This window comes from Podarcis raffonei, chromosome 2 (assembly GCF_027172205.1).
Source record: "Podarcis raffonei isolate rPodRaf1 chromosome 2, rPodRaf1.pri, whole genome shotgun sequence".
Lineage (NCBI taxonomy): Eukaryota > Metazoa > Chordata > Lepidosauria > Squamata > Lacertidae > Podarcis > Podarcis raffonei.
This window is the reverse complement of record NC_070603.1, coordinates 93,152,291-93,179,808: the sequence shown is the minus strand read 5'-3', so window position 1 is coordinate 93,179,808 and position 27,518 is coordinate 93,152,291. Positions and strand designations below refer to the sequence as shown.

General features: G+C 40.4%; 1 protein-coding gene across 4 annotated transcripts; it reads right to left on the bottom strand.

Annotated features, from left to right (window-relative positions):
• CRBN (cereblon) lies at positions 1-27,518 on the bottom strand. Of its 4 annotated transcripts, none has more exons than XM_053378155.1 (11): positions 27,393-27,518; positions 17,073-17,185; positions 16,130-16,332; positions 15,757-15,906; positions 13,758-13,920; positions 7,104-7,166; positions 5,878-5,962; positions 3,479-3,594; positions 2,776-2,840; positions 1,820-1,951; positions 1-909 (listed from the first exon to the last, which is right to left on the bottom strand). In XM_053378155.1, the coding sequence occupies exons 1-11, from the start codon at positions 27,457-27,459 to the stop codon at positions 729-731; spliced, it is 1,338 nt and encodes a 445-aa protein (XP_053234130.1). In that variant the 5' UTR covers positions 27,460-27,518; the 3' UTR covers positions 1-728. The 4 variants fall into 4 exon arrangements, with proteins under 4 accessions (XP_053234130.1, XP_053234131.1, XP_053234132.1 ...); XM_053378156.1 differs by having other exon boundaries at positions 17,073-17,182; positions 27,393-27,501; XM_053378157.1 differs by lacking the exon at positions 27,393-27,518 and adding an exon at positions 26,028-26,233.

Sequence of the window (27,518 nt, the reverse complement as noted above, 5' to 3'; positions counted from 1 at the left end):
TTTTAAGGAAAAAAAATAATCAGTCAGAACATGCCAAATGGAGCAAAATCAGCTAAAGGTGATACAACAAAACAATTCTATAGGGATTTTTTTTTTTAACAAAGGAATTGCATATAATAGTCCTTTCAGCAGTAGGCTTCTGCCAGCAACCACTTTGTGACGAGGGACCTGCTGTCATCACATGAACCTCTATAGGAGGTTTAGGCCTTGTCCTCTTTTAAGGCTTATTCAAGCAAACACTAATACCTGTAAGCTTATTTCACACAGTTAAAAAAACAGGGCTTCTTATAAATTCACAACATTCTACAGGCAAATATAACAGTGGGCAATATCTTATACCTGTTCATTATCCACAAGTTGAGTTACACTCAGTCTTCATTCCTCCTCCACAGTTTTATCTTCCCACCGATAGTATGAGTCTTCTTGCATTATTACAGGGCAAATCTAAGTCTGAGCTGTCTGTTTCAGTGTTTATGAAAGAATGGGGGGGGGGACTGCTTTTTTTCTCATCTCCGTTGCACATTTGGTACTTCTTCCTCCAGAAGTCTCAATCTTAAAATGTCATTTTTTTCAGGGCCTTTGGAAGCAACAGTACTTTTATCTGCACAAAGCTCAAGTGAACAGATCCTTTTAGATAATCAGACATAAGATGCAGCACTTTGCAGATTTTTTGATATTTTTTTTAAGAAGACACTGACTGCTAATTCATCCAAGGTAAGGTTATCTGATCACAGGCAAAGCAACAGTGATCTTTTACCAGATTCACCCTCTGTTTCTGGAATCCTTGGCAGCAGGGCAGAACGGGTCAATCCCCAGAACTTTTGAGGTGACATATCCTTCTTTGTTGAAGTAAACTTCCAGCCTATGTGGCTTCCGCAGATTCTGCACTCAGCTATAGTCCATGCATACCTAGGAGTGGACAGCATCGTATTAGCCTTTTTGAGCAGGATATATCTCATCAATCACTACTTGCAATAGCCCTTACTGTCACTTGGAGCTCAGAGTAGCAAAGCCACCACAGTCGTACCTTGGAAGTCGAACTGAATCCGTTCTGGAAGCCCGTCCGACTTTCAAAACATTCGAAAACCAAAGCGCGGCTTCTGAATGCAGCCTGCAGCTAATCAGAAGCTGCGGAAGCCCCGTCAGATATTTGGCTTCCAAAAATAAGTTTGTAAACCGGTACAGTCACTTCCGGGTTTGCAGCGTTCGGAAGCCGAAACATTCGAGAAGTAAGCTGTTTGAAAACCAAGGTATGACTGTATAGTACTTCAGCAAGTACTGGCAGAATCCAACCAATTTAAGGGCATGAACTAAAATTATATGGGTGGCATCTAGAATATGAGTTAACAAATTTTCTTAGAGGTTATTCAGATGTTTAGGCTAGAAACCTTTCCCTGACGGGTAATGCTTATGAGAGTATTTCCAAACAAGCAATAATCCAGTTTGCATTTGAACCAGAACAGCAGCAGGAATATCTGTTTTCTATGCCCTGAAGTTGTTAAAAAATCATTATCTGCACGCAGGAATGGTGAGTGCAAATTAAAAGAAATGCTTGAGCCACAAGGAACTTTGTGATGGATAAGGAAGAAATATATTGCACACCTGAATAAGGTGTCTTGGCTGTCTGTCCCTCCCACCTGTTCAACGCTCAATATTCTGGGGGCTTGGTTTTTTTGGCACCTCCCAGGTACTCTTATTTTACTAGTTCTTGGGGTATACACTACGTATGAGGTATACACCAATACAGTAAAAAGCAAAAGCATTCAAACAGCATATTAATACCCAAACCTACTAGCATTAATGAGAGGCATTTTATTACCCAGGAAACCAGCTGTGCTCTGTGGAAGATCTGCCAGTCAGATTCAAGTTGCAAGCTTTGTACACAGTAAGCGTCTCATGCACAAATCCATGAGGATTCACATATGCAGCCATAGGCCCACCAAGAGATAAACTGCAAGAAACAAATTTTTAAAAGTCAACTTCGAAAACTCAAGATACTGGTGGCTGGTGAGAAATTAGACATGGGGAATATTACTGTTTTGAAATAACATTAATATTCATCATGGGGAAGATCATAGAAACATGGAATTGTAGGTGAATGCTATAATTTTTTTTAATAAATAAATTGGTCTATCTTTTTAATGTTTTTTGTTTTAATTTGTTACCTTTTTATTATGTTGTTATTTGGTTTTATGTTTTTATATTGTAAACAGCTGTAATATATTCTTATGATACAGTAGTATATAGGTATAATAATAATAATATAAAAATACATCGAAAGATAGATAGATAGATAGATAGATAGATGATAGATAGTAAGGGGGAGACCAGCCAAGACTATCTGAGGTCAAGGGATGGCATTTCACGAAACACTCTGCCCCAAAACATTTTATCACCTGCCTCAACAATCTGGCCAACAACCACATAATTGGTTCATTGCCTTAACATGTTTCTGTGAAAATTTCTCAGCAGCAGAATAAAAATTTTCTATAAGAGAACATGAGCACTCACATGTATCAGTAAGATCCACTTAGAGCCAAACATTTGTAGTCCTATATGTGTGTGTGTATATATGTGTGTGTGTGTGTGTGTGTGTGTGTGTGTATAAATAAATAAAGTTTATATTTGTTTTGGGATTATTCTCCACCTAAAATGCAATCTTTACAAATTGCTTGCTAAAATAATAAAATGTATAATTGTTAAAATGCAGTTTAGAAGCTAAGAGGGTATTTATTTCAAGGCAATTTCTACAGTGTAAGCCCTTTGCAAACTCACCTGAATATTTCATTTTTAGTAGTTATTTCTGTGTCTTGGCAATGCTTACAGCAGAGAGACGTACACTACAAAAGCAATAAAGCAAACATAAATGGGGAAACTAACACTTTTTAACTAACAGAATGGAAGATCCGCAAAACATTTTGTTTAAATACTTTAAATTGCAAGCAAAGCAGATTTAATCCAGTAACTTTTCTTAAAAAGGAGACCACTTGGAACCTTATTTTCCCTTTAAGAAGTTTTCATAACTGCTTCCTGAAACTCTTTTTCTGTGGCGGCAATGAAGAGACTGACACATTAAATGTAATAAAGTTGACAACAACCTTACTGAAAGTTGTAAAGACTTAAGACTCGCAAAATTGGAAACACACTAGACCCAGTGGTGGAGCAGAGCCCCCAATGTCCCTATCCATGACTGTCCCTCTGGCCATCATCATTCAACATCCCATTTTCCACAAGCAGCCAACCAGATGACAATGAGAAGTTCAAAAGCAGGGCATGAGTGCAATAGCACTCAACCATTGCTGTGTCCACGTGTCTATAGTCAGGAGCATGCTGTATCCGATCCTGCAGGCAGACTATAGCCATCGTATCTAGTAGCTATTGATAGCCTTGTGTCTCCTCAAAAGTCTTAACTGGGAACTTGCTTCTAGGTAAGCAAGAGAACAATTTCAAGACCTTGTAAGGAGTTCAGTACACTTACTTTGTTCATTATATCTAGTTCACATCGTAGTCGCTGAACAGCACTACCAATTTTAAGCAGCTGAATTCGCAGCGCATCATCAATGGGCAGACAAGCAGCAACTCTGTATGAAAAATCTGAAGAAATTCAATTTCATATATTTAAAAGAAGGTCAATCAGACACACAACACATTATAATTTCCAGTTAATCAGTGCATAACTATTACAAGGAATCAATCACAATTTACCAGCAATCTTTTTTGGCATCAGCTCAACTGGAATAAACGAAGTGGCGATTTCTGCCACATGCTTTTTAGCAGATGCATAAGGACTATGATCTTTAAAAAATAAACTACATATAGCATTAGAAAGAAAAAAAATAAAAAAGGTTACAATATTGTTTTTTTGATGCAACTCTCTCAGGCTGCATTATGCAAACTGTAAAGCAAGGCAAAGAGCAAAGGCAATGTTAAACCACATAGTTAATCTATTTTCTTATAAATATGAGCCGCTCACTTGTAGAGTAATGGAAGTTTCTGTTTGTTGTTTTTTTTTTTAAATGATATTTATTAGAGGTTTAATAGTTACAGAAAAAAGAAAAAAGAAACAATAAAAAGTTAAACAAAAGAAAACAGTACCTTGCAATACATCAGAAATAAAAAGAAAAACAAAAAACAATACAGCAAAACAACAAGAAAAACAAAAACATTTAAAAACACATCCAATATTTCCGTATCTTTACCTTTCATTTACTTGTTTCATCGACCTCCTCACACCTCCCTTTTTTGTATTCTAGTTCAATTAGCTATTTCAGCAAATCCTTTCCATCTTTCTCAATTTTTGTTCTATAATTTATCTTAACACAATCTAACCTTAAATTTTCCACTTTGGCCCATTAACACTCTATTTTTACTTAATTCTTTATAACATTTCTGCTAAAGCCAGGAAGTTTCTGTTTGATCCCTGATGTGGTGCTGGGGTTACATGTGATAGTAGCAATCTATACTGTCTATAACTCAACAATGACCACATAGAAGCCATTTTTTGTGGCTTTCACACCGAAAATCTACAATGTTGGGAAGGAAGCAGACTTATGTGCTATTTAAAGCGGACAACTCTAAAAGGTACAGAGGGAACAGGGGTGTGTGTTAGATCCAGACAAGTCCTGAACCTTGAGCCAAAGATTTGCAATTTGTCTGAACCAAAATAGGGTGTGCCAAAGCACTCTGAAATAAAGCAGGAATCTCCAAAGCCTTTTATGCATTGAGATTCGTAAAATAAATACTGGAAACAATGTGCTTGTCAAAAGTGAAATCTTTCTCCCAAAGCTAGCCAGATAAAGAAAATGTCAGGGTGGAGAGAGAGAAGGGAGGGGTATTTTTGTTTGTTTTTTGGAACCGTCTAGCCTCTAATCAGGAAGAAATTAGTTAGTGCCTATTCCATTCTCTTTTAGTAGCCCTCCTAGCAGTCCCTGCTTGGACAATGCTGGACATTCAAGTTCTGCTGCTGCTATGCCACATGCCCACACATTCACATCTCTCAAACTAGCTTTGCACTTACTTTCTATGGTTTTCTGCTACGTCGGTGTCAACTGAGCAGAAAATGGGTTTGATGATGTTCCCCTCACTATTCATAATAACTTCCTAGTCTCTCCATTTGAAAATTAGCAGGTGACTTTTCTAGGAACACCTGTTATGCATGCCATTTTCAAAATAAAATTGCTGCCCACCAAACCACAAGAAGGGAAGTTCTCGCCACAAAATCAACTTTAAAATGATGTCTACTGCCAAGAACCCACTATACGTCTTTCCAAAATTTGGCAGAGTTCTTAGCTAGGGATACCTCTCTGTTGTATTCCCTTTTTAGGCAAATTTCCCACAAAACAATTGGCTAGGATAAGTAAATGCTTTCTGAAATGGTGTGTGTGTGTGTGTGTGTGTGTGTGTGTGTGTGTGTGTAAAATGGTGCCCAGCACAAACTAAAACCCTTGGGTTTGACCGGCTTTATCCATCCAGGAAGGGCCATTATGCCCACAAACTATATCCAAGTCTGTCAAACAGAGAAAAGTTAGATTTTTTAAAAAATCCTGCATGTGAAAACAAAGTTTTAAACTTTAAACTTTTCAAATTAGGCAGTGTCTGAATCACTGTGAACTGAAATCAGGTTGTTGTTTTTAAATGCCAAACTGGGATGTGAATTGAATCTTATGGTCTTGTAAACACACTATTCATGGCCAATCCCCTACACCATGGAGAACTGGAAAATGTGTAGTGTCTTAATGCGGTCATGAGCTTTCATTGATCAGAGCCTACTTTGCTAGGCAAATGCAACTTTTTCTTCTAACGTGTAATATATCAGTTAAAGTGCATAGAGAAGCAAACAAGAACAATTTTCAAGGAAAAGTTATTTATTAAGAGTACCTATTGGATTTGATGGAAGCGATTCATCTTTAAGATTTTCATCCCACTCGTGCAACTGCTGCTTGACTCTTTCCATCAAGGTTTCCTTGTGTTGGAAGAAAAACCTAATTTAAACATACAAACTCCTTTTTCTTTAAAAAAAAAATAAGAATGAAGAATAAAGTAGAGAAAGTTTATCTGGCTATATCTTTTGCAGTCAAGTTTCATTTAAAAAGGTGCAGCTTCTTAACACCAAGCTGAAATCCATACACATATCAATGTCTAATTCACACTTGTATGAATTTCAGCTTGGTGTTAAGTCATGGCACAGCTGAAGTCTTACAGTGGTGCCCAAATCTCTGAGCTAGTAGGACATAGCTGAATTTCCATGGTAACAATAAGGTTTTCAGGCATGGTTGTCTCATTAATTCTGCGTTATTGCCATGCCTCTCCGTGGCAGCCATTTTGTGCTTGGCACCCCCAGCCCTCTTTCAAAATTCAAAATGTCCCCACTACTTCAAAAAGCTTGGTGACCCCCTGAATCATACTGTTTTATCCATGGGCAAGATGGGCACATAGTACACCTTTCTTGTTCTAAACATATGTATGCCAACCAATTAGCTCTCTGTAAGGGTTGAGGGAACCGTGACATATTAAAACATTATGAGTGGTATCCAGTGATTTCACCATGGGGTTTCCACTCATGGAAAGGAGTCATCCATATAATCCATTTAGCAATCATCAATCTTATTAGTTGATAGTCTCACACACCCCTTGGTGAAGGTGTGTTGGATGGCAGATGCAGGGCATAATAAAACCATGTAATCCTGCTGCTGAATTAGCCTATGACCCAGTTTCTTCTTCACCAAACTCCTGGCTCCTGCCACTTTTTCATCCCTGACTGCACGGTGGAGTCCAGTGGGTATTGGCAGACTATATCTATCCCTTGCAGAACTTGTACAGTCCGGAGGTTCCCACTCTTGTTAGTCTCGACCAAGACGACTGCATGCTGATCAAGAGGTGGTTGAACCTGTCAATGCTGTTTAGGTATAGGCCGTGTGGGCAGCGATCTTGCTGAGACAGCAACTTGTGTTTCCTTGGCAATATTTGACAGGTCAGATATCTAATACATAGTAGCATTTCACTGGTTAGCCGCCATTTTAAAACATAGGTTTGTTCTCTTGGAGGCAAAAAGAACATGCCAGATTGAGAGATAAAACCAAGAGCAAGACCTTATTAATACTTACAGCATCATATAAGGAATACAACCAAGACGGCCAGGAAGTCAGACTAGCACAGTGGAATTTGCGCTGAAAGACAAAACAGATATAGATATTTACCCTTACTGCTAAGTAATAAATGATATTCTTCAGTTACTAGAGGAAACAGAACACTTCTATAAATATTTCATCAAGCAAATCTCCCCTCCCCAATGCATGCTCTATTAGCATAATTATTTGTTTCACTATGTTACGATCAAGCTACAAAACACACCTTGTGAACCTGAGAAAATCCTGGTGAGTAGAAAGAAATGTGCTTGATCCCCTTTATTTATATCTTTAAACATAGTTTCCAATACTTTTTTTATCCGGAGACGTCAGGTTGATATTTCTACTGTGATAATTCCAAATATTGCAGTTTAAGTTGATTTTATTCACACCAACCCCAATAGTGCAAACATTACTTAAAATCCAAATAGCCTACTGCAACTGCTTTTCAGACCGTGCTGCCTAGCAATTCAATGGTTCCAAAGTATACCCTCACAGAAGTAAACATTTTAACCCTGTTTTTACTTCTGTGAGGGTACACTTTGGAACCATTGAATTGCTACTGAAGGGTATTTTTAGCCCTGAAAGTTCCTGCACAACTCTCACTCTTTAAAGGCATAATCATGATCAATTACAGATTAAACTAATAAAGTAAAATCTATGGGTATATCAAAATGTGATTTAAAAAAAATATAAGTGAGGCAAGGTGGGACATGCAATTTTGGCCAATCCTCCTACTAGGGCTGGGTGATATCTGGTTTTCAACATCATGCTATACCACCAACTAAACTTCACAATATACAATGTCTGAAATAAGGATGGAGCTATGTAGAGGCATAGAGTGGCTTCACGGTTGTTCCCACATTGTCATTTTTGCAGAGCACACATACATGCATCATGATTCGCAATATATTGCCAGGTCAAAAATTATGAAACTGATATCACAGTAGAGGACTTCAAACCAGTATTGGACAATATATTGATATATTGCCCAGTTCTACCTTCTACAAACCTCTGGGCCATTATTCAAACTATGCGCACTTCTGGAACAACTTTTCAGGGACTGTAAATGGGTAGTAGGTAGTGGGAAATAAGCAAAAATGGAATGCTTCCTTCGCATGAGTTGCTTCGTACAAAGCCACAACAGAATACAAACCGATATAAACACATCTATTTCCTTCTTGTTTTTCACAGCACACCACTGTGTGAATGATGCAGGCCAAAATGAGTTTGGAATACAAGGCATTCTCATCCGTGTGAAAGCAACCTTGGTCTGTTTGCATTTATGAGGTCCAAGCTGCTGCAATCGCACAGAAAAGCTCTTCAAACGGCTTGGGTTAAGTGAAGCTGTGTCTACGCTGCTGCATATATCAGGAAGCTGCAAAACTCATGTATACATTCCAGTTATTAGCTGAAACACAGCAATGGGGGGGGGGGGAGCTAAGCCTCAAGAAAAGGTAAAAGGGATCCAAGAGATCACAAAAGAGAAGAGGAAAGCTAACAATATTCCTTGAAGATATAACGGTCATTTTAAGTTACCTCCAAAATTAGGGACCATAGTTATAAACGCCCACTTAAGGACTTCTTAAAGACATCAGATTTACTGTGAGCAATGGTTCAAATAGCTAACACTATTTTCTGCAAGTTTTATTTTGAGGGTGAGATGTGGAGTCTTTGTTAATAGTGCTACATGGATGAACCACACATTCTACCTTTCCCCAAAGCTAGCAAATTAATACCAAGAGAGGAAATGTGAGTGACTTTACACAAGCGCTGAAGAAGTCTGGTGTTGGGAGATTATTCCGAGACTTTGAAAAAAAAAGTTTTGTTAAACTAGTGCTTGTGGGAATAATTGCATTTATGATAAACAGACCTGTGCTCTGCATTGAAAGAGGCTATCACAGCAGGTATCCAAAGAAGTGAAGATTAATATAAAAAATATTCCTTTAATAAGAAGGATGTGATTGCTTGAGACCGAGAGTGAAGCAAATTTGGGAATGGCCTGGCTAGCAATAGATAAGGGCAGAATAGAGAACTCCAGAAAGCAGCTCAGCCAGGCAAATAACTAGGCAGTAGGAACTATGTGTCCATAAGAGGTGTAAAGAGATCAATTGGAACTTGAGAGAGTTTAAACAGATGTATGACTGATAAATGGAAGAACCACGCGGTCACAAAATGCCAAAAATAAATAAAATGGCACACACCGGTTGCAGTGAATTCAAACCTAGAAGTGTACCTGGAGCTAGAAGTGAGGGAATCCACCTTCCTCTGATGAAGAATCAGAAGTCTTCATACCAATTTCCCCTTCAGTTCACTAGTCTGAATTGCACCCAATTGAATAGTTACTTCAAAACTTCTCATTTAAGTACTTTACTATGGAGAGTGGCAACAAAACTGCCAGGAACTTGCTAAGGCTTGAACATGCATGACCATTAAGGTCAGGAAAAGTTATGGCGTTAAGCCTGAGGAAAACTATTCGGGTATAACAGGATAGGGCTCATCTTCAAATGAAAAAGAACTGAACAGCACATAGCCACCACAGACAGAGCATCTCAGTGAATCCTGTTTACTTGGATAATGTTGAGCAACTGGAAGATTTGACCCAAAACACTATCTGAACAAGGCTGGGTCATTAGTTTGTGCTCTTCTTCATCTAGTACTCTTCAGGTGCCTGCAGGTTTCTTCTGAGAGATTGAAAGCCCTCTTTTTCCAGGCAAGTCACTTGGAAAGGGAAGAAGACATGTTTTGGGGCTGCTCTGATGAACAGGGTCCCAGACTTCTGCACCAAGCACCTGCACTTGCACCTCTGGCTACATTTGGGCATCCGGTTGGCCACTATGAGAACAGAGTGCTGCCCTATATGCATCTTTAGCTTAAACTATCAGTGCATTTCTTATGTTCTTACAGATTAAAAGTAAAAAGTTTCCAGCCATCAACCAATCTGTCTTAGGACTCAGCTAGACTGGCAGAGAAACAGATTTATGTGTGTTGGGGGGGGGGGGGACTACCGGGTTAGCGCCATCGGCGAATGGCGGAGTTCCTCCGACTGGAGGAATGGGCTCCGTGGAAATTAGGGCCTTCCGCCGCGAAGGCGGGGGCCTGCTAGAAACCCCAGGCAGAGGAAGCCTGGGACCGTGGGGTTCGGCAGAGCACCAAGAGCGCCTCCCCTACTCACGAGGAAACCCATTTTTGGGGATCTGGAGTGAAGTGGGGTGAGCAGCGCGGTGCATCGAACTGATCGCTATTTCCATGGAGGGAAGCCGGACAGCCATTGCCGGAGAGCGCTGACTTTTTCCTGATGACATTTGGACTCTAAATCAAGTACCCATGAGTAAAAACGGAGAATTGGATTAAGAATCTACAAATTTTATGAATTAGGCACAAAGCGGGAAGGTGTAAACAGGAAGTCCGCCTCCCGTTCTTGTATACGGATTGAAGCAAAGACCTTGCAACCTAACAGCTTAAAAAGTCTTTTTAAAGTTGGAAGTTTCCTGCACCCATAACCAACAAAACCCCCTTGATAGCAGGAAAAAAAGGGGGGGGGGAATTGGACTGTTTAATCCTGCAGGAAGTGTGTAAAGGAGTATAAGTTTCTACCATCCCAAACCTGGGGACAGGGTATCGGGACAGAATCTGAGACGTCCATTGATTGAAAGTGGAGCATTTTGACAGTTAGAAAAAATAAAAGATAAGAGAAATAAACTAACTTCAACGCCACCTTCTGCATTTCTGCTCTTTAAAGAAACAAACTATTTGAAATTGAAAGGACTTGGAAATTGAAAGTAACTCTCTTTGTTTGATACTTTCCTGAAAATGGATACAAATAGAAATTGTGTCCCCTAGAGGGAGCTTGTCAGTTTGTGGTTTCAGTTTACATATGTGAGGCTTTAGACCGTGGGAACAGCCGTTTGACCTTGTTTTTGAATAGAAATGTTTTGGCAGGAAGGTTTGGTGTCTGCCCTTGACAGGACTAGTGCTCTGCTAGAGCAGCTGTCCGGGAAAATGAGCCTGATGAACGAAAAACTGGATTTTATGAGTGCTGTGGCCAGTGAATATGATTTAATAGAGAACAAGGATAAACAAGTCACACAGCGATCAACTCAGGAATCTGGCTTGACAAGGCAAGTTCAAGGGCAGATGGAGAAGGATGGTGTAGTTGCTATGCCCTATATAACACAAATGGTAAGACCCAAAGTTCTACAGGAACAAAAGCTATCGCCTTGGAAGAATGAATTTGGAGAGTGCTGGGAAGCATCTGAAGTCAAGGAAGCTTCCTACTCTAGTGGGACTTTGAAACAGGTGAACAACTACTTGGCTAAATACTTTTTGGATTACAAAGATGAAGATGGGGAGTAGAGCTGGGGGGAAAGAGACAATAAGATGAAGAAAAATGGAAATTATTACTGGATGGAACCCCCCCGGAAATCCACTCCCACAGAAACTAACAATTGACAAAGAACTGTGTAAGTACAAACAAGAACAAAAAAATCTGCAGAAGGGGCCAGAAGAGACTTAAGAGCCTCGGACATCAGAACACCAGATTGATGGACTAAGTAATGGACAGAAAGGACTGATATGACCCGAAACCAGGAAGAAGGGACGTTGGATGAAAATTAGAAATACGAAGGAAACTTTTTTATGTTAACTTTGGAATTAATGTATTATTATTGAAATCTGAGGGATTTTGCCGGAAAGGAACTAAATTGGCTTTAGTAGAAATGTTTTTTAAGTAAAAATGCATGAATGTGTTGTGTTTTTGAAATTTTAAGATTTTTAACATAAGATAAGGTTAAATGGAGTAAGGTAAATTGAATAACAGGTTATATTATAAGAGGGAAAGGTTATATTGATTAATGAATAAGATAGAGTGTCATGATTAACTATTTAAATTAAAATTGAGAAATTTGGGAAGAATTTGCTGAAATAACGAATTAAACTAGAATACAAAAGGGGAGGTGTGAGGAGGTTCAAGAATTAAGCAAATGAAAAATTGTAATTGGAGATTTGTATTTTTTCTTTTTCCTTTTATTTTTCTTTTTTGGGCTAGGGTTGGGGATTTTTTATGTATTGATGAAACTTTGAATAAATATTACTTCAAAAAAAAATGTGTTGTGTGTGTGATATAACATTGTGCCACCAGATGGCAATGTGGAGCCCCGTTTTTCTCTACCTGCTTTCCCTGTTTAAATTAACAACGCTTTAAACTGAAATGCTTCTTTGATGTGTCTAGATCCAGCCCCAGTCCACACTTTTTTCCATACAATTAGAAAAAGGGAAACCTGCAAACAAGTTTTCCAGTGCGGTGTGTTCCTGCTCGTGGTTCCATCCGTTTTTCCAGGATGCAGTGGTACCTCTGGTTACGAACTTAATTCGTTCCAGAGGTCCGTTCTTAACCCGAAACCGTTCTTAACATGAGGCACACTTTCGCTAATGAGGCCTCCTGCTGCTGCCATGCCGCCAGTGCGCGACTTCTGCTCACATCCCGGGGCAAAGTTTGCAACCAGGAGCAACTACTTCCGGGTTAGCTGAGTTCGTTACCCAAAGTGTTCATAAGGAGGACGGTACGTAACCTGAGGTTCCACTGTACGTCATTTACCCACCCTCAGTTTTCATTTTCTGCCCAAATGAGCATGCACAATTCTCCTGGGATGTTCTTGTAACAAGTTCCACAATATTTGTTGTACTTCACTAAACCTTGGGGCTTCCTCAAACATGCAAACACTTCCTCCTTGTGCGCAGTTAGTGCGCTGGAAGCGGTTTCGTGATGCTGGCCACATGACTCGGAAAGCTGTCTGGACAAACACCGGTTCCCTCGGCCTGAAAGCCAGATGAGCACTGCAACCCCATAGTCGCCTTTGACTGGACTTAACCATCCAGGGGTCCTTTACCTTTTTACCTATTTTGGCAACATAAGCATCCACACCTTGAGAATATGTTTGCTATTAGTACAGTGGTACCTCGATTCACAAACTTAATCCGTTCCGGAAGTCCGTTCTTAAACCAAAACCGTTCTTAAACCGAGGTGCGCTTTCCCTAATGAGGCCTCCTGCCACCGGTGCCCTTCCACTGTTCAGGTTCCATTCTTAGACCGAGGTAAAGTTTGAAAACCAGGACACTACTTCCAGTTTTGCAGAGTTCATATACTGAATAGTTCGTAAACAGGGCTGTTCTTAAACTGAGGTACCACTGTATATAAGATAGGAAAAAAAGCCGGAACTAATCCTGCATTATTCCTCTGAAGACACATGGAATGTGTCACAATCTGTTCCATTTCCATAAGGCATGAAACCTACAGCATATAGCTTAACACACATTTTGACTTAAGCCTCTCAAATTAGTCTCCCCCCCACACACTTTCCTTCCCTTACACACACACAAAAAAGACCTTTCCTTCAAATGAGTAGCCAAAAGATAATTGGAACCAATTATAACTTGTCTAATATAAAATGTGCAGCTGCCCATTGTGGTGAACTGATAAGTCACACAAATAATCTGCGGCAGCAGGGGGTTGACAGGCACTGTCCCATTTCACACGTCTTTCTTTAAAAGGAGAGACACACAGATGGAATTTATATTGATTTTTGAAATGTCATACCAAAAATGTAAAAAATAAAAATACCATTAGCTTCTGACCTTTTGATATTTCTGCCGCCATTGATGTATATGTTGATCCTGCCATGCTGCAGGCTTGGAAGAAGGAAATATGTGGCATCTGCTGCAGGACTCCAGCTGCACTGCTGACATAGTTGAAGGCAGAACTCGCTCAGGGAGGATTTGCACCTTTGCCTGCTGTATTCTGATAAAGAGATTTCACATAGGTATGAAAACTGCATCTGCCTGGCTATTTACTCAGCCTCTTTAGCTACATCAATAAGACATCTAGGGGGAAAAGCACTCCCATAAATTTTAATGGATTTTAAAAATTTCAGTTCCACATTTTACTTTTGCAGCCTATAACGGATACTTATTTGGTTGGATTTTCCCCAATGCTAGTTAAACCCCAAGGGTCAATAGACGTGCTCCTGAATATAAGTGTGTTCTTTTAAAATGGGCAAAGATATTAAAACCAAACAAGTTCCAAGTCTTAAGCAAAGCTTGCTGCCATCGCGAAACTTGTCTCCTCCTGATATGTGTTATTCAGCTGACATTCCACAGATAATATCCAATCATAACGAAAATTTTAGTTGAAAAACATGTAAAGCATAAGACAGGTCTAGACAAAGAACTTTATTCCTCAATATTTCTCTTTTTTCCAGGTGCCTTTGTTCTCTCCCAGTGTAGAATGGTTACAAAAACCATGCCACCACTACAGAAGAGAATGATCTTATAGAGATGTAGTCAACCAAGTCCAACTCAGAGTAGACCCACTGTAATTAATGAACCTAAGTTAGTCACGTCCATTAACTTCAACGGGTCTACTCTTTGAATACCACCCTGTTTAAAAAACATTCCCATAACACATATAGTTTCTGACATTAATGTGTGTCGCCATCTTGTGTTCAAATTGCTACATTCCAAGTAAGGATTATGAATTTATTACGAGGGAAACATGTATTTAAATCATTTTCATTCTATACACACAGATTTCTGCAAAACAGACAGAGACCTTAATCATATATTCTCCCTAGTGCTTCCTTTTCAGAAGGTAGTCCAAAAGTGGCCACCTATGGCTCAAAACTTTTCCAGGTTAAAAAAAAGTGGGATTTTTTTTTGGGGGGGGAGAACACAGGCTCTTGTTTTTTTGAGATGAACCCCCCCCCCCAATTTAAAAGTTGCTGAGGGCTCTTAGGGTGGCAAGTTATGGAAGGACCACACCACTGCCCCCTGGCAGGAAAACAAATCTTTAAAAAAAATCTCAGAAACCCCCATCTAGCAAAGGACAGGAAACAGCTCCCCTTTCCCAACCTTCTGCATAGTTGGCTAGGCAAAAATATTCCTCTTCTCCCAGGCCTTTGGCGAATTGAACAATCTATGGCCTTTTAAACTATTGGGTTTATATATATTGTAACGTGCCCTTTGATCTTCGTAAGAATGGTGCTATGGAAATTTAATTAAAAAATAATAATCTTAGAATTGGAAGAACTTTATTTAGGAGTTTGTTTTTTAAAAGTTAAAGACAGTTTTAAATGTTACTTCTGCATTAACTAAGTAGCCTATTGTTATTTATGATGCTGTTTGCTGTAAAGGAGTCATCTATTCAACATAAATATTTTATTATTGTTCATCCTCTGCTAGGTCTGTGATGCTGAGGGACAAAGGGAGTAATAAATATCAGTTGTGCCACAAAAGTAGCGATAGGTTTCAGAATTGCTGAAGAGAATAAATGCACTGCTTCATAAAAACATAATCCATAATTTTAAAGGTGCACATTTATGTAGCACACCATCAAACACCCTGGATTAGTTCACAGTATGACACCGCCAAAATCATATTTACATGGCAGAGAAGCGGCTTCATACCATACAAAAGGTATTATTACTCATTACTTAGATATCCCACCTATTTCTCCAAGCAACACTGAACTGTGAAGAGATAATTTTGAGAAAATTTAAGACTGGCAAGATTGGAAAATTTTGCTGGATATAAACAGGCTCCCCTGTTCAACATTGCCACATATTCCTTATTTCCTTACCCATCTGATTGAGTCCTTATTTCAAGAACCTTAAACCTTTGCCTTCCCACGGCTTTTACTTTGACTGTTTCAATTCCATACTCTTGTGCTTCTCGATAGGCATAAATTTCTGCTGTCGTTCCAAAATGTGCTTCTCTTTCAAGTACATTGCTAAGAAGAAGAAAAACCAGCATATTAGGAAAAGCTACTGTAAGCTTGTTTCAGAATTACCTCTTCATCAAGAATCTTCAGTTTCCCCCTCAGGCCCCAAGCTGCTCTGGATTTGCAGGCAATGAGTGTAACAACACGAAACAACAATGCAATAGTCCATAACATTCTACATTACAGATATGGCATAAATTTCACATAACTGCAAATCTATTTACTAATTTACCTGTATGCAAGAACAGCAAAGGTTCTGTCTTTCTGTATTAAATTCCGCACCATGCTAACCTCTTGGGGGCTAAAGAGCTGAAGAGGCAGTGTTTGTCCGGGAATCAACATTACCATCAGATGGGGTAAGACTGGGATAGTCTGACAACTGTCATCATCATGGACAGTTCTTCCATGAAACTCTTCCATATCAGATCCTAAATACTTTCCAAAATAAGAAATCAAAGCAGTTAGAAGTTGCAATTCAGTGGGAGGGTTCTTGGAATCGTTCACAGTTTATAAACGCAAAAATTAAAGACAACAGAGCTTTGGGATGAATGGACTAGATCTACGGAACCCCAAGAAAAACAAAAATTGCCACTAGTGTTTCCCATGCTTGTAGTACAATTGAGCCTCATCTTCTACATATTTAACATATGCAATTTCAATCGTACGAGCTTGGCTGCACCTCTGTTCCAGATCCATTCCAGCCTTTTTCTTCTGCCTTTGTGTCTCTCTGTCTCCCTCCCTCCTCCTCCCTTCTGCCTGGTGGTCAGATTTGGCATATGAAGTAAGAAGAGGCAGTGGAAACACAGGGAAGTCTCCTTCCCCTTGCCGGCTAAGGAAAAGGTAATTTTGGCTACGTGCAACCATTGGAACTGAACTCCTGCATACTAAGAAATGTGACTATAGTGCTAACTGGAAGTGAGTGCACAGCCCTATAAGAAGATATTTTTCCATAAAAGGATGGGGCAAAAAGTTGCTCTAGTAGGAGAACATGACTGGATTTAGGTTCACTTTCTTGCTACTACCATGAGACAAAATTGGAAGTCACAGGAAAAAGTAAAATCTCTTTGGGAGTGGACTATGGTTTTTGATGGTTCCATATACATAGTCCCTGGGGGTCTACATTTCCAACATGGAACACAGATGATGAGGAAAGAGCAACAATATGACACACATACCACATGTGAAGTTGGCAGGCTAGTATCAAAATTAATGATGTTTGGCTTTTCAGTCTCCTTGCCGTCTTGATCTTCAACTTCCATGTCAATGTCATCTTCTTCCTCACTCTCTGCTAAGAAGTCCAAGAAAGTTTTTTGAAAAACAAGAAACAAGTTGTCAAAAAAATAAAGTACCACAAGTATTAAATTGCCTAAAATAGTTGATATCAGGGAAATATTTCCGAAAAAATGATGGCGAAAGTCCATCACTTGCAATGTACTGTGGCAAATTATTTATTTTAGGAGAATATAAGCAGTTGCCTTATACTGACTAGCCAAATATCATTTACACTACCTAGAAACAAGTGTCCAACTTAAATAAATGTCTTTTCAAGTTTTGTTAAATAAATGCCCAGGAATTAATCTACAATACTTTCTGGTGCACATAAAATATATCCTTTGCCATTGAGATATACGGTCCCTTAAGTTCCTCTTCCCTCCGTGCCCACAAAAACTGTTCTAGAGAGTTGGGCAACCCTTTGCAGAAGTGAGGCAAGTGGTAGTGGGGGGAAGAAAGGATTAGAGAAAATCACTGAGCTTCCTCCATCTACAGGAAGCCCATAGGATCCTGGTTTCTTCAGCAAATAGTGAGAGAAAAGTCTGCATCCAACCCATGAAACGGAACAGAAGCTCTATGTACTGAGCTCTACAAAAACAATATGGATCTCTGCATGACAGACTCAAAAGGCTAATATGCAAAAGGCTTGTGACAAAGTGATATTCTTGCAGAGAAGGTGGTAAAATGTGGGCTGGACGAGGTTACTGTTAGGTAGAGTTGCAGCTAGCTGACTAACCAAACCCAAAGAGTGATCACTAATGGTTTCTCATCATCCCGGAGAAAACGGACAAGTGGAATGCCCCAAGGTTCTTTCCTAGGCCTGTTGTTCAAAGTCTTTATAAACGATTTGGAGGTGACACCAAACTGGGAGGGGTAGCAACTGGACTCCTAAAACAAATTAGACATTTCTCACAGCAATATCTCACTTTCAAAATCACTTTGTTGTAATGATACTTTATTAACCACACCACTTTAGTTTTTACGGTACCTCCATTAGAAAAATGCTACCCATGCAGCTTAATTTTTTGAGATTCTGATAAAAATTCAGAGTGCCAAATCAGGTGAGTAAGATGGATATGGAAAGATGTTCTGGGCCAAACTAGACATGACTTTTATTGTGCAGTTTAATTTTGTATGGCTGTTCTTTGTTTAACATGTTGCTGGCACAAGGGACATACAGGATTTGGAATGTTGTCAGTGGTTTGGAGAGGATTTATTCATTTGCTTCCATCATGGTCCAATCAGAATATCCAGTTAACCTATTTGTTAAACAAAACGTAGCTATGAAATGCCAAACTGCATTATAACAAGCACATCTAGTTTGGTCCGCAGTCTTGGGCTAGTTCTAGCTGAGTAGTCAAGGCACTCACAACCATTCACAAATTACTGTAGAGCAGAAATCTATGATGATTTGCATCTTTTCATGCTTCTTTAATATTCTAATGCCACTTTAGCAAACATTCCCACTGTTTCCTGTCCCTTTTTTTAAAAAAACAACAAACAGCAAACAGAATACCCTCAATACCATATATAACGTAAACCATAATCTTTGCACCTGATTTGTAGCCTCTAAACTTTATCAGTAGGGTGCATTAACATTTTTCCTCTCCATACTAGCTCTCTAACCCAATTCTGGTGTTAGTTCTACTAACAGGTAAACATGGAGACACAGGTGTGCTGCCAAACCTCTCCACTATGTCATCATTACCACCTTCAATTAATCTGATGGCAAAGATCTGGAGCAGGGAGCCTCCTCTACTCACGGCGATTCCATGCACAGTTTAGAAAACCTCAGACAAAAACTAAACTATGGGGCCAAGAACACTTTTTTAGGCAGGGCATTCCAACATCCCTTTCTGCCCATCAACCATACATCAGATGATGGGAAGACAAACTGAAAAAAAATATCTTTCTTCTTTGGCCAGAATTTAATTTGAAGGGCTTGTTCAGTTGTGATTCATGTTGCTACCTCCATTCTAGTCCCCTGGGTTATGGCAAATTAACCTGAAGGAAACAATCCCTCCGCACAATTACATTTAAAAATACACAGCTGCTCAGCTGTTAGGTGAACAGGCAAATTATTTCACAAAAACTACAGTCCATAATAGTACAAGGCCAGATGGAGAGTGAAACACAGTGTGGAGCAGTAGGAGTGCATCATAAAACATGGGCGGCATTTTTTGACGAAGCTGTAGAAAGCTAAGTCATAAAGTGTAGGTCTGTTCACCCCATTGAAACAGCAATCATTGCTCTCCGGAGTGTAGGTCAAGCTACAAGTCACCATGGTGAGCACAGCTCAGCCCCCAAACTCCAAGAGATGCCTAGGATCAAGGGTAGTCAATATGGTAATGTCCAGATAATGCTGGATTGAAACTCCTATCATCCCTGACTATAGGTGATGCAGGAAGTCCAACAATGTATAAGGGACACCACATTAGCTAACCTTGATCTAGACCACGAGGATGATGAATGATTCTACCTTGCCATGACATTCCTACACCATTTTATCAATATGAACAGTATTGGCATACCATGATACATTCAACACACAAGGTAAATTAAAATTTACTGTGTTGAAATTTTAAGACAGTCAAAATGACACTTCTTTCCTTGCACTGCTGTTGCAGAAGCAACTATTGCCACATACAGTGGTACCTCAGGTTAAGTACTTAATTTGTTCCGGAGGTCCGTACTTAACCTGTAACTGTTCTTAACCTGAAGCACCACTTTAGCTAATGGGGCCTCCTGCTGCTGCCATGCCGCCGGAGCACAATTTCTGTTCTCATCCTGAAGCAAAGTTCTTAACCTGAAGCAATATTTCTGGGTTAGCGGAGTCTGTAACCTGAAGCATATGTAAACTGAAGCGTATGTAACCCGAGGTACCACTGTACTTAAGATTGCTTCTGAAATCTTAAAATGCTGGTCTCATATTTTCTATGCTGTTTGAACACAGAGTAGCTCATCACCAATTTTCACATTTCATAAATAGTTTATCAGGTTATATCACCTTTCAATAATTTTTTTTAAAGGCCCATTTGCAGAAGGCAATTTTATCTACATTCCATTGTAAAGCTTTCCTTTGAAGCTTGATCAAATGGTGGATGCAACCTTTAAAATGTGCTGCCATTCACTTTTAGCATGAGGTCGTGTTTCATTCTCAAGACCACCTCATGTTAAGCGCTCTTCTGTTTCTCATTTTCACTTATTTTAACACGAAAAGAAGTGGCAGCCTAACTGTGCTGCATTTTGGCTGAAAGAGCCTAAAGCCTGTGAAGAGCGATGACTCATCTTACTGCAGTGGCACAATGGAAAAAACCCATCACTTTAGCCTATCTTTCTCAGATGCAAGACAAAATACAGATGGATGAAGACACCACACATCTTGCCTTCTATCATCTTAAGATGGAAGTGAAATTACACACATATTTTAAGTTATATTAAATTAAGGTAAACATCCAAAATAATTTCCAGAGGGATAGCTGTGTTAAATGTTGCAGCAAAAAATAAGAGTTCACCACAGAGGCTTATGCCACAACCAATTTGTTAGTGTTTCAGGTAACACAGTACAGTATGGTTTGCTGTTGTGCAAAACAACATATTTTATTTATATTTGAAACATTTATATTTTGCAGGATATGGATTATGAAGTTCATTTGTCAATAGTCTTGTGATACTGAAGTTCTCCTTTTGATAACTGGAGAACAGTAATTATGAGTCTGACACTTTTGAGAGTCACAGTTTTACAGAAAGGGCACAGTCACAGTCTTTGATTGTACATTTCTACAACACAGGACAGCATACTGAATGGTTGGAGAAAGGTCCTGAAGGTTTATAGCAGTGGGTTATGTACCAACCTCAGGTAGAACCAGCAAAACTGTGAAAACTCTTGTGTGTGTTTTAGGCAAGAACAGAAATGTACTGTATTGAAAAACAGCTAAACAACCTCTTGCATCTGGTTGGGCTTAAAAGTGGATCCCAGGTCACAGATAGTAGATAATAATAATAATAATTTTTATTTATACCCCACCCTCCCTAGCCAAGGCCGGGATCAGATCCCAAAACGCTGGTACTACTGCTCTAATTAAATCATCTGCTCTAAGGCTGAATCTCCCATGTTATCTATTAAACTTTATTTGGCTACTGGCATCCATGGCATGGTGAAGTTTGCTTTCTTCCTGCTCTCTGATGATAGTGCAACAAAATCTATAGAGATGGTTACCCAACTTCCAAATTAAGTTGCAGAGAACAGGAGAAAAGCAAAGTTCACCATGCCAAGGGTGCCAGTAGCCAAAAATAGTTTAATTGCTCGATACAAATGGTTCAAGGAATAAAGTCAAATTACATACTGAACAGAGAGCCAAGTTGTCTTTACTCCTTGCCACGGTTTTATGCAAAAGCAATCCATTTTTCCATATGCAAACAGTATGTAAACTGAGCATTCCTCCCTGAACACTAGACTAATACTAAGAAGTCTTATTAATATCAATTCTACATATTAACTTGCAGCCAACGTATTACAAGAAAACAGCTGGAAAAACAGGTTTATTCACAATCTTTCCTCTTTCAGTTTCATTCTTTAAGGATAACACCTACCACAGTATCCATGCAACCAGCCTATGGCATACGACTAAGCAAAGTATGCTGTTTTCTTCCTTCATTTCCTTTCCACCTTTACTTTCTTGCAACTGTCCCAATATGCCCAGCTGCTCACCTTGTTCATTTCCTCTCTGAAGTATATTCCAAGTGAAAGCTTTGCAGGAAATGCGACTCATTCAATAGAATAATATGCTACTATTGCTAACTTGCTTTTAACACGTAGTAAGGAATCATTCTGTTCTTAATAAGCAAGGAATCGTTTTGATTTCTAACCTAAACCCAATGAAGAAAAATTTTTTATTGTGAACTATGTACATTGATTTATTTTTTGGAGTTAAGAATAGGACTGGGATAAATTGTGTTCGCTGAGCCCGTATCTTATACAGTCTGTATATGATGTTTGTTTGTTAATGTGAGGTGTGATATGCCTAATAAAGGATTTTGAATTGAATTGAATTGAACTATGTATTGAATCTGACTGTGCTCTACACCTCATAACTAATTATGCATGCCAAAAAAACTTAGCAGGAGGCAGTTAAGACTTGTCTTGAATTTTTTTTTAATGGAAATGCTTACTTTACTGCTAACGATCAATAACGTGTGGCGAAGTAAAAACCCCTTAAACAAAAATGTAAAATATAAAGTCTGAGGTGAGCAGATACTTATAATTGAGGCATCATCAAAAAGACCCAGCTGTCACCCCTCTACATGGTATGACATTGTACAAATGGGGTAAATGGGGTACAGTGTTCAGCTGAAAGCTGGTAGGCCCTGCAAAACAGCAAATAGCCTATGGTCAGTAGCTAGCCCCATCACTGTTGCAGATGACAGTGTGTGAGTGTCAAAGAGTAGTTTTCTACTAATCTCCACAAAAAGAAAAGAGATAATGGTCCATTTTTTCCAATTAGAAGTGGCCAGAATTTTTCCCCTTTTCTTATTTTTCAGTTTGAAACATGCAGAAATTCAACTCTGCCCTCCTAACAGAGGCTGCCTGAATTGAATTGCTCCAGGTGACAGAACCACCAGTCTTATGGCCACAAAACTGTGCACATATAATATGAAAGGATTAGTAAATGGAACACAGAAGCTAATGTAGATAGCCTTTTGTGTCTTCTCTTATCAAAGTAAACCAGTAATTGTTACCCTAAGCTACCTTCTCTTACCACTACAGCACATCCAACTGAAAGCTATTCAGATAAAATATATATGGCCTGCTAGACATAATTTGAGCTTTTAGTTGTTTGTGGTTTTGTTTTTTAACAGAATCAAAATTTAGACTGACTACAGAAAACCCTGTATTCATCACAGCCAAATTTATGGCACCTCTTTTGCTCATATGACACTTTCTCTTTCCTCACAGAACAATCTCCTCAGCAGCCATTTCAGCTGGTCACTAGAAGAACAATTATGTAACTTAACTTCAAGAAACAGCATACAGTATTCATTTTCTTGTTTCTCTTTCCCTCACTATTCCTTTTTTACTGAATCTATTAAAGTGAAAGTCCGCAGGACAGGACTCTTGTTCTTAAATGTCTGTACAGTGGTACCTCGGGTTACGAACTTAATTCGTTCTGGAGGTCCGTTCTTAACCCGAGGCACACTTTCGCTAATAGGGCCTCCGTTCTCATCCTGGGGCAAAGTTCTCAACCCGAGGTACTACTTCTGGGTTAGTGAAGTTTGTAACCCGAAGCGTTTGTAACTCGAGGTACCACTGTATAGTACTTAGAACATTTTGGGTGCTTTGTAAATGATAAATAGTAATTTTGAAAACTATTGTGAACCACTCTTTAGCATATATTATCAATCTTTCCCCCCCTTCCTGATGCCCTAAGATCTCCTTATTGACTCTACCACCTGTGCCACTATCCCATCCATATTTAATTAGTCTGCTCCTTTAAGCATCTTGTTCAAGAAGCTATAGCCACGACAGCAAAACATTCATCAATTAATTGCCAAATGACCTTGCAAGCAGATCTGGGAGAAGGGAGAAAGAATCACTGTTTATCAGTGCTCAAACTGAAGAACCAGGGCAATCACATTATAGTATAGTGCTATTATACTAAAGCTAAGCAGCTCTGGGTCTGCTCTGAGTTTGGATAGTGGGAACCTATGTAACCATATTGAAAAGTAGAATGTAGCTGTAATATGCAAGAAGCCAATCCAAACCCAAAATCTGCTGGGATGAGTGAGTTACGAGAAATGTGCTAGTGTAAATCCCTCATCCCTGCTCAGGCAAGGCCAGAGCAAGCCCTTCAAAAGGAACAATCTAGGAGCATACAGCAGGACTTGGCAAGATGGAGACTTACGCTGGAGCCGAACTCGGTTCCGCTCAGTTACGTGACCTAGCAACTCGGCAGTACTCACACCAGAAAAAGGTGCTATGTGACAAACTCTCCTTCAAAGGTTTGTTTTCTTTGTGCTAGGCTTGGACTGGCTCAGCTAGCAGTGGCCTCACTCCTGGATGGAGTTTGGCTCTGGTGTACTTTCCACTGGCTTAATTTAAACTAGCATAAATTATGCTGGCTCCTCCCCTGTTGTTACAATTGCTCGTTTAGCAAAGCAAATTCCTGATAATGCATGATAACCCCAACTAGAAAAGGTGGCTGCTCCGGGGTTGGCCCTTAAGTCAGTGTCACAATACTTATTCATTACTGCCCAAGACACTTTACCATGGCAAACTGCAAAGATTTCCAGGCCCATCTGTGCCATTTTGAATCTAAACATATTTTCTCTTCTTTTTCTTTGCAGGCTGCATACCTGCACCATCTCCTACACATCCATTGAAGCAAACTATCATTGCTGCTGCTTCCATTACATGGGAATAGTTTACTGGTATGGTTAGTGCTACTGGACTACCAAGACAAAACAACATTAACCTCATAAAAAGGGCCTAGCATTGTCAGGGGCCTTTCCCTCAACTTCACATAAAATTGTGCGCTAGTTATTACAGAAATAATAGGCGGGTAACCATACTTCTTACTGCTGTAGATCTCCCTCTCTCCAAAATAGTAGCACACAGTCTTGCTGCTTCAGACACAAGCCTACATTGTTTTTTTGTTCCAATGTCAAAAGTCCCCATGCTACACAGCAATCCAGTTTCTCTTCCTACACCAAAAGCCTTTCTTTTGGTAGCATTTTCCAACTGGAGAGAGATTCTGCCGCTTTGAAATATTAAAACATTTTAAAAAATGGTCACATGAAGATTGTACCACAAGTACACGCATTTATTAAAAGAAATGCTCCTTTGCTGCCGCCACCCCCCAAACCATCAGGCTCTATACTAGAATCAGTGCTACTTAACTTTTTCAAAAATATCTGAATTCAGTGGGGAGCAGTGAGGTAGCCAAGATTTGTTATTCCAATTTATGTAGGATGGTGAAAACTCAAGGGGAAATGTAAAGTGTAGCCAAGAGGTTATCCCAAAACTGGACGCAAGAACAAAAGAGCAAATAGATTTCAATGCGATGGGGGTGGGGAAGTTGGGCTGTTGAATCCTAACTAATAGGCCAAAACTTCTCCTCCATGGTATGTGTCAAAATGCAGGTCACTAGCCTCTTAGCAGGCTGATAACTTTTGTGAGCTTATCTAGGTCCCTCATAAAAATTTAAGAACCATCCTGCTGGGACAAAGGTTTATTTACTTCAGCATCCTGTCCTAGTTGGCCACAGAATATTTTGACTAGATTCTCGGTCATTGACAGACAACATCACAGAGATTAGTTATAGCAGCTTAAAACAACACCTCATAATTCAGAGTGAGTGACCTGTTGGAGATACATCAATGGCATCCATCTTTTTGGGAGAAAATGGAATGTGTCGTCAAATCATTGTGTTAGCAGCGCAGAAGTGACCTCCCTGGAGTGCAAGCCTGGTTAGTATGTGTGGAGGTCCTGGGCTACCCAAATGACAAGACCCCATACTCAGCCTCACTGATGGGGGAAAGCAGAACAGTATGTCTGGCACCAGCTTGGCTGCATGAGTTGCCAAAAGTAGGCATACAAGGTGCCATCCAACTATCTTAGAGACTCCACTCTGGATTTTGTGTAAGGTTTACTTCTTAGCCTTATACCCCATATACCCCTGGTGACACACAGGGGACAGATATCACAATCACTTGGGGACATTTGGGTGACTACTGTTTGGCAAAGAAAAGCAAATTTTAATACTCCTACTTTACAAGTCTGCACTGTTACTACTATACAGCACAATGTTTATATAGTAGCAGCATAGTATAGTATAGTAAATTAATTTGTGAATACTTACCACAAGCCCTTACACATTTTCCCCCTTGTTCCAGTTCCTTAAATCCTAATGGCCTATGTCTCAGGCTGCTGCTTTTGGTTCGTATTCTTCTTGGTTCTCACCTCCACCAGCTTTCCAGTACCATGTTGCTTATTCTCTTTCTGCCCCAGTGATACAGTATTTCCCGCCTGACTCCATTCCAAACGCCAGATCCCTCACCACCCGATGTCACAAATACCCATCCATCTTCCTGCCTTTATTGTTTCCTCGCCAAAATATGATACCTCATTTTACTCCAGACTCTTCTTAATCTGTGACCCTGCAAGATTTCCCCAACCCTCCCTTAACACTTCAGTTCTCTGTCCTACCTCAAGTTCCAGGCTCCAAAACTCTCTCAAGGCCACAATTCCCTACCCTTCCCTTTCTGTCCACAACAACATCCCAGGTCCTTGCCTCAGCGACCAAACTTGCACTTTCCCCTTCAGGTTCCTTCAGGTCACCATCTCCATCTTCGCCCTCACCTTTGGAACCAAAGCCTCGGTTCCCTGGCACAACTCCTAGGCCTTTAGTGGCACCGGAGAGAGGCCTAACTGGAAAAGTCCTTGCATCCTCCTGCGATAAAAAACCCCACAGATATGTCCACCTGTTTGCTGTGTTGCTTAAGGAGCAGACAGGAGTGGTTCCAGATGCTTCTCCAGCTTTATGCAGGCAGATGGCAGCGGGACGCTAATTCCTCCCAACCCAGTCTCACCCTTCTTTGCCTTTGGATTGTGTCAGCTCCTCTCTTGCCCTACTCCAGACACACCCCACTTTTCCAACTTAAGGCCACCCATCCCAGTCCCTGTCCCCGCACCCACAGCCTACGCCAAGGGCTCCAGTACCCCATATTATCTGGGTCTCGGCGCCACCTCTTCCCCACCCCACCCCACCCCCAGTACACCACACACCTTTTCCCTCCCCCAATTCCTGAAACTGCCAGCTCTCACCTATGACTGCCCTCTCCCAAAGCAACTCCAGTGCCTAAAAGCCCTAGCGCTGCGGTTTCCTTAAGAGTCCCCCCTTCCCAATTCCTTTGCTTCCGATACACCCACTCCCCTATTTCCTTCCTCTCTTCCCCACAAACCTCTTTAAACACACCCCAACTGTCACAAACCCCCGGCCCCCTCACCCCACCCCACTCCTCCTCCAGGAAGCTCTTCGGAGCCAGTGGCTTTTACCTTGCCCGAGTCTTACTGCCCCCACCCCCAGCAGCGCCCCATTTCTCTTTTTGCCACGGACTAGGCGCCGCCGCCCCCCACCCAAATACCTCGGGAGACTTCGCACGCCCTTCTGCCTCCCCCGCCGCCCACCCTTGAGGGGCCCGCCCGCGCCGCGAGCGACCATTACCGGGAATGAGCTGCAAGTGGTTCCCCATGTTGTTATCCTGTTCTCCGCCTCCTTCGTCTGCGGCCATCGCTGTTTACCCGGAGAGGAGCTTGGGAAGGCGCCGCGAGGAGGGAGGGAGGGAGAGGA

Bases quoted from the DNA above. Each gene is read 5' to 3' on its own strand.
- CRBN (XM_053378155.1), bottom strand. From the start codon at position 27,459: ATGGCCGCAGACGAAGGAGGCGGAGAACAGGATAACAACATGGGGAAC. The intron at 17,186-27,392 runs GTAATGGTCGCT...TGGACTTCTTAG, and splicing joins CCACTTGCAGCTCATTCCCG to CAGAGAGTGAGGAAGAAGAT. The intron at 910-1,819 runs GTAATAAAATGC...GTCCACTCCTAG, and splicing joins GAGCACAGCTGGTTTCCTGG to GTATGCATGGACTATAGCTG.